Below are 14723 nucleotides of genomic sequence, written 5' to 3'. Positions count from 1 at the left end.
TTTCTTTCGAAACTAAATCTTGACTAATATTGCTAAAACTTTTGGATCGAAAAGGTGGTCGAGTGGTGGTTTAGTAGCGGCCTAGGATGAGTTTCTTGGAGAACTTTAGGAAGAACTCAAGAACAACCCAAGAACAAGAAGAAAAAAGTAAGAACTCAAGGATTCTAGAGAGAGAAGTTGAAAGATGAAGGTGTGAGTTGAATGGTAGGAGGGGGGGGTTCTATTTATAGCAAAAATCTTGGCTTTCATCATTGGAAGAGTTAGCAAGTTGGTGGTTTGGGAATAGATTCCGAAACTTGGAGAAAAATATTTGGGAAGTGTGTTTTTTTGCAACGTTATGGTCAATTTGGTTAACGAGGAATGAGTATATCTTTAACGGGGTAACAACTGAGGCTCTGGAGGTGGCGGACCTAATTAAAACTAAGGTAGCCATGTGGATGAACGCCAAATTTGACATCAAGCTCTACACGGTTGAGGACTTCAAAGGATATTTGAACGGGATCCGAAAAGTGAAAATGTAGGGTGAGGTAGACAAGGAGGGTAGTCGGTGAGGTGTTCCTATCCAATCTTGGTTGGATATAGCTCTATAGTTTCATGTAATAGTTACTGTTTTTGATCGATGTACCCCGTCGAATTTAATAAAAAGTTCCGTTTGCCGAGCAAAAAAAAAAAAAAATTGGCTTTCATTGGCAAGACTAACTTCTATTACCCAAGGGATAAAATTTTTCTTAGCAATTATTGTCCAATGGGTAAATGGGCAATTATGATAGGTATGGCCTTGTCTTGTCCTAGAAGGGATTGCTTGAAAGAAAGAACAAAATAAAAGGTTAGGATTATGTTTAAAGAAGCCTAGTAATGAGTTGTCAAGCTTGAGTGTGAAGTTGGCTAAAAAGGTTGCTTGCTAGAGTGAACAAATCACATGCACACACTTACACACTTTCTCTTCCTCTCTCTCTCTCGGCCTCTCCCTTCTCTCTCCTCTCTCTCTCTCTCTAGTATTAGAAGTATATATATACACTTATATATACCTAGGGAAAAATCTAGGAAAGTTGTCCTTGAAGAAAAATTAGGTTCAAGGCTATTATTCTAGGCTTGCATGCATGATAAGTCTAGGACATGATGAAGGGTTTTATGTACTTATGGAATTTTGGCAAGTCTTATTCCTATTACTCAAAGGATGAAGATTACCCTACAAATTATTACCCAATGGGTAATGAGATAAGGATATACTTGGAAGATGTAATAAAGTATTGAAAGGACTAGTCATGGGAGTGAAATGATTTACTAGTAGGGTTGAAGAGGTTCAATTAGGGTGTAGAAAGGTTCACAAGGTTCATCTAGGGTTAAGAGAATGTAACTAAGTTGAAATGGTAACTAGGTTTCTCTAACTAACTGGTTAGAAGCTAATTCTACTTGCAATATAGGATTTTTAGCCAAGAAATATAATTTTAAGACTTTATCTCACTCACTAAGAAATATACAAGTGCTTCTACAAGCATACTTGTCTTTAGAAAATGACTAGATTGTTTGATGCGAAAAGATATAATTTTATAAGCTTTAAATCTAATTATGACGAATTAATAGAAATTAAAAAGAATTTTAAAAACAAATCCAAGTAATTAAAATAAAATTCAAATATTTAACGAAATTTTTATTTATCGAAAATCAGAGTCATTACATAATTGTTGTGAAAAAAGATTGGTAGTTTATTTTTTTTGGAAGTATTTAATTATTTATCTTGTCCTTAGTCTTCAATTTTGTTTTGTACTAACTAATTTTCAGTGAGTTTTTCCATTAGCAACTAATCAAACGTGGTTGTTTAATATTTATTTATTTAGTTATCATCTACTTATTTTTTAAACTTCATTTGTACGGTTGATTATCAGAAAATGTCACTTTAAATGGGGGATTTGCATGATCATTCAGAATATAGCAAATTGAATAGGGAATTGCAAGTCGATTTTTTCATTTCATGTTAAGGCTTTGCATTAGATAAAATACATTTTCCGTATGTGTTAATTTTTGAAATTTGATAGCTTATTATATTTAGCTCTCAAAGTTACTTTTATTTAAAATTAGCCATGGGAATAAAAATAAAAAAGTTTCTCATAAATGTCTTTTCCCGGCAAATGAACCACTAAACTTTAGTTTTCCTGCAAAAAAAATTGTCAAATGAACACTCACAGAAAAATAGATATCTTTTTCCTTTATTTTACTTTACTTAATTGAGAATAACTTTTCGATACAATATTCCTGACAACTGAACAGAGCCTTAAACAATCTTTGAAATATGGTTACAAAGGTTGAAAAGCGAGCACAACGATATCACAATCAAGGGTCAAGATTTCATTCCCAACTAGGTGGGCACCAAGGACTTAGATCAGACAATCGTATACCACCGAAAACCCCAAAAGGAAACAAATTACACCACGTAGGATATTTTCTATTTTTGTTTTTCTTGCATATGATTATCTAGATTATCAATGTCAACATAGTTGGAATTTATGTACATAGTTAAGATACTTTTATCGGTTATCTTTTCCTGTGATCGAGTATCCATGAAAATGCTTTCTTTTGCTGAGATAGTTTTGGGCTTAGACATGTGAGTTTTAACTTGAAAGTTGTAGACCTGAGCTTCTAGCTTAGTTGGTCCAGGCTGGAGCTAGGACTTTCACTACAAAAGGGGCGACAATGTATTCGAGACAAAAAATAAAAATAAACATGCATAATAACGTAAATATAATAAAACTAAAAAACCTACACCATACTTATTATGTTTTTCATATATATACTAGTAGATTGCAAAAGAAGTAACAACTTACCTCAGTTTATCTAGTAAAACGATTGGGCCGGGCAAAAACATACCTACAACTTAGATTTCACCAAGATTACTTAGGGTTTCCAAATTCTATTCTCCTTTGTTCCTATTTGTGGGGCTCCATTCCGAATGGTTTATGCTTTCTGACTGTGAGTTCGAGATCTGCTTCTAATCTCTTTCTTCACCCTGCAAAATGATGCATGACTAAAGACCACACTGGAGGTTCTCCGGGATGGCCCTCCGGTGCAAGAGTCAGTTCACTTGCAGAGAGAAATTGGGAATTAGGAGTTAGGGTTTTTTCTGTGCGTACCTCTAACAAGAAGGCATAATGGGATATTTATAGGGAACCTCTTAGCTTGATCCCTAAGATTGCACCAACGCTCGACACGCGTCGGCTGATGTCACTCTTAATTACGTCGCATTTAGGGTTTTGTAACCGTTTGTAGGATGAGCTGGCACCTTCACGTGCCCCCATTGTTATCCTTATAACCATTTGGATGACGTAACAACCATCGTCATTGTCACGGTTGCTGTTCCCACGCAGATGAGCTGGAATAATGGCTACGCTCGTTCAGCACTGAGCGTGTTGAGCGACCATCGGAGGATGTCCAACCGAACGCATTTCCCGCTCGCGTGCGTGCTGGCGGCCGAGGCGATTAAGCGAGTCATAATTAACCAGGACCCTCGGCTCTGGACGCCTTCGGCATTCTGAACAATGAGGGTAAAATGACTCGGAGTTGATCGGGATACCGGACCATATTCAGAAGTGGCACGAGCCATTTTGCTCGGCCTGCTATACTATTTTCTCGAAGCTGACTTCAAAGACTTGCGATTGGGGATTTTTGTAGGTGAAAAATTGGGAGTTTTATTAACTGATTGTTCGCAATGTTGACTCTCAAAGTTTTATTTTTTGCTATATTTTAACCCTTAGCCTTTAGAAATTAATGTTGGTATTCTTGTATTTCAAAGGTTACCATTATTTGATTTTTTTTCCAAAGAGGGGGGCGAACCTTTATATACTTTCATAGAAAATTTATTTTTTAATATAATAGTAGTATAGTTTTTTTTTCTTCTCGCAAGGGCGACCGCTCCTACTGGCCTCTCCCATGCTCCATCCCTGGGTCCATCACCGATACTTTGTGGGTTTAAGTTGATGGAACAAGGTCGATACCCTTGTAGTAATCTAACTTAACTAGTAATATTCTATGGTCTAGCAAAAAATAACTAACATGAAAGTTGCAAGTACAGATCAACAATGGAGATTTTTAATAGAGCTTGATGAAAAGAGTTTTGGTTCAAGACTTTATAAATTGGGTTGTGGTTCAAAGTACGAAGGCTTCGGAAGTTAATATTGGCTTATGCTAGGCAAATTAAAATGGATTTTCGTCAGAAGAGTTTAAAGGTATGAGTTTGGTTCAGCTTAAAATCCTGTCTACCTTTATGCGTAGTTATACGAGAGACAATGCTGGATTCCAAAAACAGGAAACAAATCCTGTATAGTGGATTAAGACGATGTTTGAGCGACGATCAGTGGGGTCACCAGCCCAATCAGCATCAGCCCAATCAGCATCATCAGAATAGGTATGTAACAAAAGGGAGTAATGCATTCAATAGGAGAGGCCATTAAAAGAACTTTAAGATCCTTTTTCCTTTTCCTTTTCGAGGGGAGAGAGAGAGAGAGAGAGAGCTCTGTTGTTTTAGCAAGTAATCTAAAGCATTATAATGAAAGCAAAGATCTGGCAAACAATAGAATATCATCAACGATATAAATACCAACAACATCTAGACATTTCCACCTATTCAATAGGGCTTCAAGTGATGCAAGAATCGCAAATGTAAAACAGCAAGCTACAATTATTATCATGGCTTTTAATTAGATGCCAAATTTAAACTAGTCCATTACGGATACGGGTACAGTACTATTAAGTCGCCGACTGTCCCAAAAGCTTAAGTTTTTCGGCGAACCAGACCTCGGGAAAAAGCATTTCCCTTTTAAGTACAAAACAACAACAAACACACAACATTGTCTTGATTTATTAGACTGTATTTTGTTACAGCACTCTATGGTAAGTACCACAACAAACAACATGCAGCTTGCTCACTCGTTGGGCAACTTAGCGACTGCGGGGGCAGCCTCGGAAGAGCAATTCCACGACGCTCCTGGTTTGTTTTTCCAGAAACTCGTACTTCATGGCCTGCAACATTTTTTTCCCATCGACAAAGAAAGTAGCATTTTATTACGACTACCGAAAGGGAAACAACGTACACCTTTTTTTTTTGGGCGTTCACCGTTTGCATATCGTTGTCCCTTGAACACATTAAATTCAAAACATTTGCATAGAAAACATATGTATGTGTATGCACACTCATAACATTTAAATGAATATACGTAACATTTGATTATAAAATGCATCACGTCAAGACAATGTTCAAAACATCGACATTATGAATTCAAGGTTAACGATGCTACATACCAAACCAAGCCTTAAGTCACAAAGGTTGATACTACTACATCTGCTACTAAAACTGGTGATGCTACTGCGAGCTGCTACTAAAGTTTGATGATGTTGCTGCTTACTTCTAAGTGAGGAGGTTATTGTTGTGAAGCTGGTTTGGTTTTGTTGGTTGTGATGCCGTTGTATTCTCTTTTAATCTTTGTTTGTCTACGCTCATTCATTGATCAATAATATCCTTTCTTTTGCTGAGCAAAAGAAACAAACAAATTCAAAGTTGATGCTATGAATTTTGTTCAAATGTAATTAATTTTTTTTTTTGTACAAATGCTATGGATTTGAATTGGTATTGTACGAATTTTGGTCGAAAGATATAAATTTCTAGAAAATCTAAATGATGCATATATATCGTAGCGACGTAGACAGTGAAATATTGTTGTAACACATGTTTCCTTTTCTATCCCCAACTGGATCCCCACAGTGAGAGGGGAGAGATCATGACTACCAAAGTTATTTCAAATACAAAAATAACTGACTACGATCATTTTTTCGCACATTTTTTTTTTGACTGGCCATTTTTCACGCGTTTTTAATACATTATTACAACAGAAAAACAGAATTCTCAATGAAATATTTCCAATAAAATTCCTTCTTGGTGTAGTAAAGGAAGGTGGAAAAGTGTTACCTCTATCACATTTGCCATTGTGTTCCGAGGTAAGTAGTAAACCATTCTTGTTTCTTCCATCTCTATGCAATCCAGAGCCTGAAACATGTTTAGGAAAAATAAAAAAAAAATTTTACATTCACAACATCTCTACTCTCATACTTAGGTGGTCTATTATGCTACCAAACATGTAAACTTCTTAATGTATTTGCCGAGCAAAAAACGAAAAAAGAAAAACCTGTCCGATGTATTCGTCAAACGAACAATCCGAGATCCAATCTTGAGCTAATTTGGCATATCGTGCATGGATGTCCGTCAGCAGCACTTGCTCGAAGTTCCTGTAATAGAATCTCTTCCCCTTATCGTCAACTTCCACAAATAGTCGAATCGCGGCCTTGATTATGTCCCTGTCGACCATGATCCCAGCGCGTTCTTGATTGATCTGAACCGGAAAAAAAAAAAAAAAACTAGTCAAACTTGTACATATATACTCCTAATTGTTTGTATCTCATAAAACATGGGGGAAATAATAATAACATCCATAAAAAAGAATGGGACAAACCAAACGCATCACTGCCCCTCTGAACCTACTCCACATTGGATCAAAGACCTGAGATTCAAATACAGAAGTTAAAAAAACCTTTTCAATATTTCTATCGTTTATGTGGGTGTTTGCGAATAATTATTTCGACAGATTTTAGATTCTAGCTAGCTTCTAAAAAATAGTCTAGTTATAGAACAGAAAGGTCTCAGAGGCTCGAAAAATCTGTAGCAGAATCTGAAGCTAAAATCTAAATTCTGTATCTGCAACTATCGCAAGCACGCCCTATATTTATGTAGAAAACGTACCCCGTCGCAGATGAGCCTGTACGGAACATCACTTATGTTAGCGCCTCTAGTTATAGAACAGAAAGGCCTCAGAGGCTCGAAAAATCTCAGAAGCCAATGAGCGAGTATTTTGTACTTTGACCACAGGTCCATGATCTCCATCAGCAATGGAACATCCTCTTTGCCATCTAGAGCAGGCAGTATCTGCAGGGATGGGAAGAATACAAAATATCACAAAATTGTTTTATGATTCAATGGCCCAAGTGCCACTGATTAGTTGTACAAATCTATACGGCAGTACTATGTATGTACACAAGCTATATAATTTCTAATGATTTAATCAACTAAATCGAGAATAATATCATAAAAAAGAACATAAAAGACGATAATAAATACGCTTTTGTATTCCTAAATATGCAAAAGTCGAATTTGAGGTTTGTTTTTTATTATCTTCAGGTTTTTTCATATGAAAAGGCTGTTAGATCTGGGCAAGAATGCAATAGTAATTCACACACTTGAACAGGATTAAAGGTGAAGAAAAATCTTTATAATTTCTTTCATTTTTCTACCCACTTCACTTTACATTAAATTGCTAGGTAATATGGATGTAACTCTTATGATCGCACATTTGTTGCATAACATTTCGCTCGTTTAGTTTTAATTTATTCCGAAGTACCCAAAAAAAAAAAATGCTAGGTAATACTAATATAGCTATATATTATCTTTCCAAATTTGATAGTTTTACTTAAGGTTGCACATGATTGGATGGGGATGGGGCCTCTCCCCTCTCAAAGATGCTTGCTTTACCCTCTCGATATATCCTTAGCGAGTTTTATAAATAAAATATTTCTTTGCGGATGAAAAAATATATAGCTATATATAGAATCCAAATATGTAAACTGGCAACCTTACGTTATCAACCCCATTCTCGACTATGTGTTTGTACTCATTGGCGCCATTTATGTGCTACGTACTCTTTATCTCTTTGTTATCTATCACTTTTCTTCTCCAAATGTCACCAAAAAAAAAATCATCCGTCATGATCAAATCCGTCGCTAAAACATCTTTTTGCCAACCAAACATTTTGTTCTCAAGATCTAGTAAACATGATTTTACCAGCAAGATTTCAGAACTTAGGACTGAAAGTTAGACTCAGTCTCTCTGAATTTGGTAGAGCTTTAATCATCCACTTTCTTGGATCTCTTACTATTCTAATAAACCTTTAAATGTCCTACTAAAAATAACACAAAAGCATAAATGCACAAAGACGAGTCGAGGGAAACATTTTTTTCAATCAGCGAAGAAATGAGATTGTATTGAAAACTCGATAGGGGTAAGTCGAGGTGAATGTTTCTGGATATAAAAGGCATTATAATTGCTTCTTCTCCATGTGAAGTGGATTTCAGTTAAGCATCAATGTGAGGGACTACATATCCAACTAGGTTAATTAGAGAAAGGAAAATTCTAACTTAAGGATGGCTTCTTGGATTAAAGGTAAATTCTAACATAAGCAGTACCCCATTGATGATGACTTCAAATGGGTGTTTAGAAAGAATTAGGAGGATTCTAATTTAGTGGCTTTCCTTTCATTTTGGCTGTAATCCAATGCTTTATTGGATGTTTTTTTTTTCTTTTCTCTCTCTCTATCTTTTGAGGTTGTTTGTCAAGCATTTGAGCTTCTTAGCAATGGATTCGATTTTGTTGGGTCGTATGTTCTAAGAGTGATGCTTTATCAACCGTCTTTTGATGTACCCTTTCGAGATTTTAATAAATTCTTTCATTTATCGAGAAAAAAAAAAAAAACTAGGTTAAGAGAGAGGTATGCAGTTTCAAACACATCAAGATATACATCGTTTTGACATGGAAGTGTCGCAATACGCATTTCTATCTTAACGCGCGTGCTATTCACATTCTTGAATCGCCTTAAAATGCATAGCATTTGCATAGGAATCCAAAACATTTGCATAAAGTACATAACGTCAAGACAAAAACTCGAAACTTTTTGTTCGTATAAACGTAAGTGCAAATTTCATGTTTCATGCAGATGTTAGCACTTTTGTATCCAATTGTTCTAGTTTTTTTAATACAATGCGCTAGGGTTCCACAAGTTTGCACCCAACTGCGGGCTGTGTATCGTAGCATTTCTATACTCATTTAACATCAAAGATCATTGCTAGCACGTAAAAGTGAAATTGAATAAACATGTTTCAAGCACATTTGCATACATATGACTTGAATTATAGATTATAGATCGTAGTAATTGGAATTTAACTCACCACTCCAAGTATGTTGTCTTGCAAAGCCGCAACGAACTTCTCATAAAGGATGCCCGTATAGCTGCCATAGAAGCGGATGCTAGAGAAGAAGAACGCGCAGCTACGAAAATAGTTGAAGGAAATCTTACACAGAAACATGATTGATCATAATTTGACATTATTTCTATTGAGAGGTTTTAATATGCAATCAAATTAATAACAAAACTAAACGATATTACGCTTTCCTTTAGGATACGAGAAATACATCATGTACTCTTCCGAGGAGAACGGGGTCACGTCTGTGCCATCCGCAAGTCTTTTGACCTTCTCGATAGCCTCCTCCATGATGCTGAACCTTTTGTCTGGAGTCAAATCGTGCTGCTTGCAATCGTCCTCGGTAAAGCACGAGCATTCTAGTTTCCCACAGAGCCAAGAGACTAATCAGAAGAAACAAAGCACACAGAGATATTTTATTCATTTTTCGAAGAATCACCGATGGAAAATCGTTCTCATTGTGAAATCCCACATAGAAGGACACAACAATGCATTAAGAAAATCGTGAATTTCTATTTTGTTGTACTAAGATAACAACGAGAGGCAAGACACGATAGACGTATGAAGAAACAGAATCGCGTTGCATTATCATTTTGACTACGCAATTATCGACAACACATGACATAATTACTGTGTTTGAGATGTCTATGAAAATATTACAGGAGGGTTTAAAGAAGGGGAAAATAACACAAGGAGAACTAAGAACAGAAATAAGTTCACAAATTTCGAAAGGACAATCCCAAGTGGCATATAAAACTAATGTCATGCAAATTTCAACACAATTTTTTGGGGTTATTTTGTCAGAAGAAGCAAGCATTACAAGATGGGTATAAAAGTATGAATAGGATAGACCAAAATGAATGAGAGAGAGAGAGAGAGAGAGAGAGAGAGAGAGAGAGAGAGAGAGAGAGAGAGAGAGACCAACAAAAACATAGATCTGGCAAATTTCTTAAAGACCTAGCAGGAAACAAGCTCTTCCTATAAAAAATGTTGAAAGGTCTATGAATTTCTAATTAAAATAGTTCCATGCAAATCTTATTGTACATCAACAAAGAAACAGTATTTTAAATGAAATTATTCTCCTTTTCAATCAATCAATTAAGCGAGAGAGTCCAATCCGATCCGATCCTGCAATGCAACACACAACCACAGAAAAATTCAAATTTTTCTTGAAAACAAAAGACGGGTAAAGGAACAAACAAAATCAAAATTAGAAGAGGAAAATCAAACGAGAGGTAGATCTAGTAAATTGTTCAGTTTTTTTGATTGGAAATTTTTTTTTATTAGAAACTCAACAAAGAGTACATCAAGATCTAGTAAATTGTTCCTTGGTTTTTTACTTGGAAAAAAAAAAAACTTTTTTTCTCACACACATTTATCAACAACAAAGATCTACTACCCCTTGTTAACATGTATAATCGTTTGATCTTTTTTCCTTAATTTGGAGTTGATTTATCCAAAAAAAATCCAAAGAAGTCAAATGAATCAAAAAAGTTGGTGCATGACCAAGTGATTCATAAAAAATAAAAATAAAAACATTTTTACAACAATCAAATGTTTTTTTTTTTGTTGATAAAAACAATCAAACATCAAATAAATCAACTGAAAACCCTAGATACATATGTATCATCATATACCTACTTGATCTTTTCTTATATGAGCAAAAAACACACATGCAGAGAGAGAGAGAGAGAGAGAGAGAGAGAGAGAGAGAGAGAGAGAGAGAGAGAGAGAGAGAGAGAGAGAGAGAGAGAGAGAGAGAGAGAGAGAGAGAGCATTGACATCTACAATTAATCAGAATAAGAAAGAAAACACAAGTGCAGAAAAACAACAACAAAAAACCCCTCCATATCAGATGATGAATAAGAAGAAGGGTTGTCTCAATCTCACCCAATTGCTCCCTGTTCGGTCTGTTTTCCATGTTGGAAACTGTTTGCTCAGGCTGCATTGTGCTGGAAAAGAGAGAGTGAGAGAGATCTAGAGAGAGAAGAAGAAGAAAACTGATGGGATGAGAGAGAGATAGAGAGATAGACAGATATATATACACAGAGAGATAGAGAGGGGTACTTTGGCCCTCGAGGATTACGCCAGGTGAGTGTTTTGAGTCAGCGATTTGTCAATGTCTATAAAGCACACCTGGTGGTGATTGGATGAGAGAGAGAGAGAGAGAGAGAGAGAGAGAGAGAGAGAGAGAGTCCTTTAAGTACTATCTCCTTATCAACCAGGGTCTACTTCGATATAGTATTATCCATGGACCATGTATCTATAGGTTGGGTTTAGGGTTTGATTATAGTAATCCCCAAAAATGAATTTAATTAAACCACATGAATTTCCTCAATTGGGCCCCACAGAATCTGCCTCCTGTAGTGGGGCTACCATGTTTATACTTGTGCATTGGCATGACATATGACATGACCATGGCTAATTTCATCATCATCATCTTCTTTTTTTAGAAGAGAGTGAAAATATATATACATACACATAGCGGTGAAATGCGTAGAGATCGGAAAGAATAGCAACTGCGAAAGCACTTTGCTGGGCCGTTGGGAGTCACTTTCAATGTAAATAAAATATGTGAGATGGATATGGAAGTGTATGCAGATGTACAGTTGTGGCTTTGGAGTCACTTTCACGTAAATAAAATATGTGGGATGATTATGGAAGTGTGTACATGCGTACAATCTTACGAGCTTTACGTACAAATTTGTTTTTTAGGTATGCTTAAGCTTTTCGTGAAAATATTCATCGTATTTTCTGGTTTCATGTATTTTTCAAATCATGAAGCTCACTCGGGTTAGTTTCCAGAAATATGGATTGTTTTCAAAAATATGAACATACAAATTTGCTACAAGAAGTTCAAAGTTACTGAGACGTAAGATTTGCAATATTTTCATTCAGCATTTTGCTGCTTTGTAGAAGTAAAAGTAATGGACTTGCATATAATCTTCAATGGTGAAATCCACAATTTTTTGTACTCCAAAATATATATCTTTTTCTTGACGAATTTTCTTTATATCGTGTTTTTTCTTGGCACATTATTTAGTAAAACCTACTTTTCTCATTTTCAACAGTATTGTTCGATACTTTCGCACTTGTGTTAAACCATTGTGTTTCGATATGCTTGATAAGAAAATTTATTTTGGCCACTGTTTATCGATCCCTCGACAGAATAAATAGAAACATTCCTGATAGTTGAACAAAACTCGATGGCGAAAGCAAGAATAATGGCATGGGTTGTTGGAATGTTGCCTTTTTAGAGTCATTTAGAGCATTTACTTTACCACGGCGAGTTGGGATTCTGACACTAAAAGTGTTTCCTATTTTGTTAAATCCAGAGGCCATTTGTCCTAGATTTTCCTTAAATGCTTATCCCACGAGTGTTGGTAATACTAACTTATTTGCGGCGATCATAATAAACGCACGAATATACGACGTTTAATTGCAGTTGTCTGACATATATAACGTCGTCTATACTTGTTCACGTTTCGCAATCCACATGCATTCACATAGTCATATATATATAAATATATATATAAATATATATATATATATATATATAAATAAATATATATATATATATAAATAAATATATATATATATATAAATATATATATATATATATATATATATTAACAAGTGAGACATTAATTGAAATAATATAAATATATATATATATATATATATATATATATTAACAAGTGAGACATTAATTGAAATAACAAATCAATAAACATAAATACCTATGCTTGTCAAATAAGTTATGCAATCCCCATCCATAATAAACGAACCCCACACAATGTCTCAAAGGATCTAGCTAGAAGATTCCCGAATAATACATTTGAAATGGTGGATAATACTGTATTTTTTGATAACAGATAATACTGTATGACAGTGGATTAAAAGGAGATGGGCTTTGGCTCAATTATGTTCCAAGTAGGTCTATAAAAGGAAGTGTGTCACTGGACTACGAGGGTGTTCCACTTTCTTTTTTAAAGTTTTTTTTTGAAAAATAAGGTTTTTCAAGCTTAAAAATTACGTATTTACGCAAATAATTTTCTTACCAATATGGATCTTGTTTGATAGATCTCACCGAGATCTTTTAAACGGTGTAAAAAAAATTAAAAAATTATTTTTCATTTTTCATTATATTTGAGCTTGAAAAACCTTCATCTTTTAAAAGTTCTTTTTACTGCGCATCTGGAACACCCCTACCTCATTTTAAAACCCACAAGAGAAATAAGCTAATAAGCCCACTGATGAACAGCTAAAAGCTTTAGCCATAAAATTTTAAAAAATACTGTATATGCATAAAATATTTATGTGTCAGTTGTGCAATGAAATACTTCTGCGTATACATGTTGTGCACAATATTTTGTGTCCATAGATTTTTTCTACGTTTTTTTTATAGGGAAATTTATAAAAATAATCTTTCTAATTTTACTTAAGTCTCATTTTCGTCCTACATGTTGGTACGAACCGCAACATTTAAACTACCATGAATCTAATTTTTCTTGTTCAGTTTAACTAACAGAATTTATTAATTGAACCAATTTGATACGAAAACTAAACTTGAAGGTTAAAAGAATTGTAATTGATACTTAGAGGATGAAAATGAAACTTGGATAAAACTAGGAGGACCATTTATATAAATTTATCTTTTTTATATCGGATTTTGATTTTCGCGCTCAACTTTTTACTGATTGTGTTCTACTTTTAATGTGAAGTTAAAAAGTAGAGCGCGAAAATTAGGTTTCTTTTATATCATTAGTTCTTTAACTATATGGAAAAACTTATACAAATTCACTTGCATCACATGAAGAGTCTACACACTGACACACTACACATCTCCGGTATGTTCGAAAGCTCATATGTGAAGTGTGTAAATTTGTTCAAGCGTTTGTTATTGTTCGAGCAAAATTGTTTTGATACTTGAAAGCTACGAAAGTCGTCTAAAATTGTTTTGATACTTGAAAGCTACGAAAGTCGTCTAAAAAAGCTTAAAACTTGACTTGTGGCTGGGAGATAGGTGAGCCGAGGTTTAGAATGTTAAAGCTAATTTTATTTACTATATATATATATATATATATATAGGGGAAATTATAGTTACCTCCCTCTAATTATGCCTCGCGTACACTTACCCCCTTTTAATTTTTTTTGGCACTTAACCCCCTCAAATTAACGGAAATTCAAACGATCATAACTTCAAACGGTCATAACTTTTTCGTCCAAAGTCGAAAATATGCAAATTATATATCGATTTCGAGTTCTTGAAGTCAGCTTTCTAATGACACCAAAATCACATCACGATTCAAAACACACAGAAAGTTATGATCAAAAGAGTAAGGGCTGGTAGACAGAAAAACCATTTTGATCATAACTTTCTGTGTTCTTTGAATCGTGATGTGATTTTGGTGTTATTAGAAAGCTGACTTCAAGACCTCGAAATCGATATATAATTTGCATAGTTTCAATTTTGGATGAAGAAGTTATGACCGTTTGAAGTTATGACCGTTTGAATTTCGGTTAGTTTGAGGGGGTTAAGTGCCAAAAAAAAAAGTTATAGGGAGGTAAGTGTACGTGAGGCATAGTTAGAGGGGGGTAACTATAATTTGCCCATATATATATATATACACGATTCTAGAGCTCGAGAC

At 34.8% G+C, this 14723-nt stretch overlaps 1 protein-coding gene across 1 annotated transcript; it reads right to left on the bottom strand.

Moving 5' to 3' along the window:
- Positions 1 to 4652: 4652 nt before the first annotated feature.
- Positions 4653 to 11085, bottom strand: LOC131333482 (cullin-1-like). Its single transcript, XM_058368023.1, has 8 exons — positions 10963 to 11085; positions 9275 to 9431; positions 9040 to 9139; positions 6785 to 6967; positions 6498 to 6545; positions 6174 to 6377; positions 5957 to 6034; positions 4653 to 5013 (listed from the first exon to the last, which is right to left on the bottom strand). The coding sequence occupies exons 1-8, from the start codon at positions 11018 to 11020 to the stop codon at positions 4933 to 4935; spliced, it is 909 nt and encodes a 302-aa protein (XP_058224006.1). The 5' UTR covers positions 11021 to 11085; the 3' UTR covers positions 4653 to 4932.
- Between the last annotated feature and the right edge of the window lie 3638 nt (positions 11086 to 14723).

This window comes from Rhododendron vialii, chromosome 7a (assembly GCF_030253575.1).
Source record: "Rhododendron vialii isolate Sample 1 chromosome 7a, ASM3025357v1".
Taxonomy (NCBI): domain Eukaryota; kingdom Viridiplantae; phylum Streptophyta; class Magnoliopsida; order Ericales; family Ericaceae; genus Rhododendron; species Rhododendron vialii.
The sequence above is the reverse complement of the archived record's forward strand: the minus strand, read 5'-3'. Positions and strand labels throughout refer to the sequence as shown.

What these genes read in the sequence shown, in the direction of transcription:
- LOC131333482 (XM_058368023.1), bottom strand. Translation starts at nt 11,020, where the DNA reads ATGCAGCCTGAGCAAACAGTTTCCAACATGGAAAACAGACCGAACAGG. An exon ending in GAGTACATGATGTATTTCTC is followed by an intron (nt 9,140 to 9,274) that starts GTATCCTAAAGG and finishes CTATTTTCGTAG; the next exon opens with CTGCGCGTTCTTCTTCTCTA. An exon ending in ACAGGCTCATCTGCGACGGG is followed by an intron (nt 6,546 to 6,784) that starts GTACGTTTTCTA and finishes TTTGAATCTCAG; the next exon opens with GTCTTTGATCCAATGTGGAG.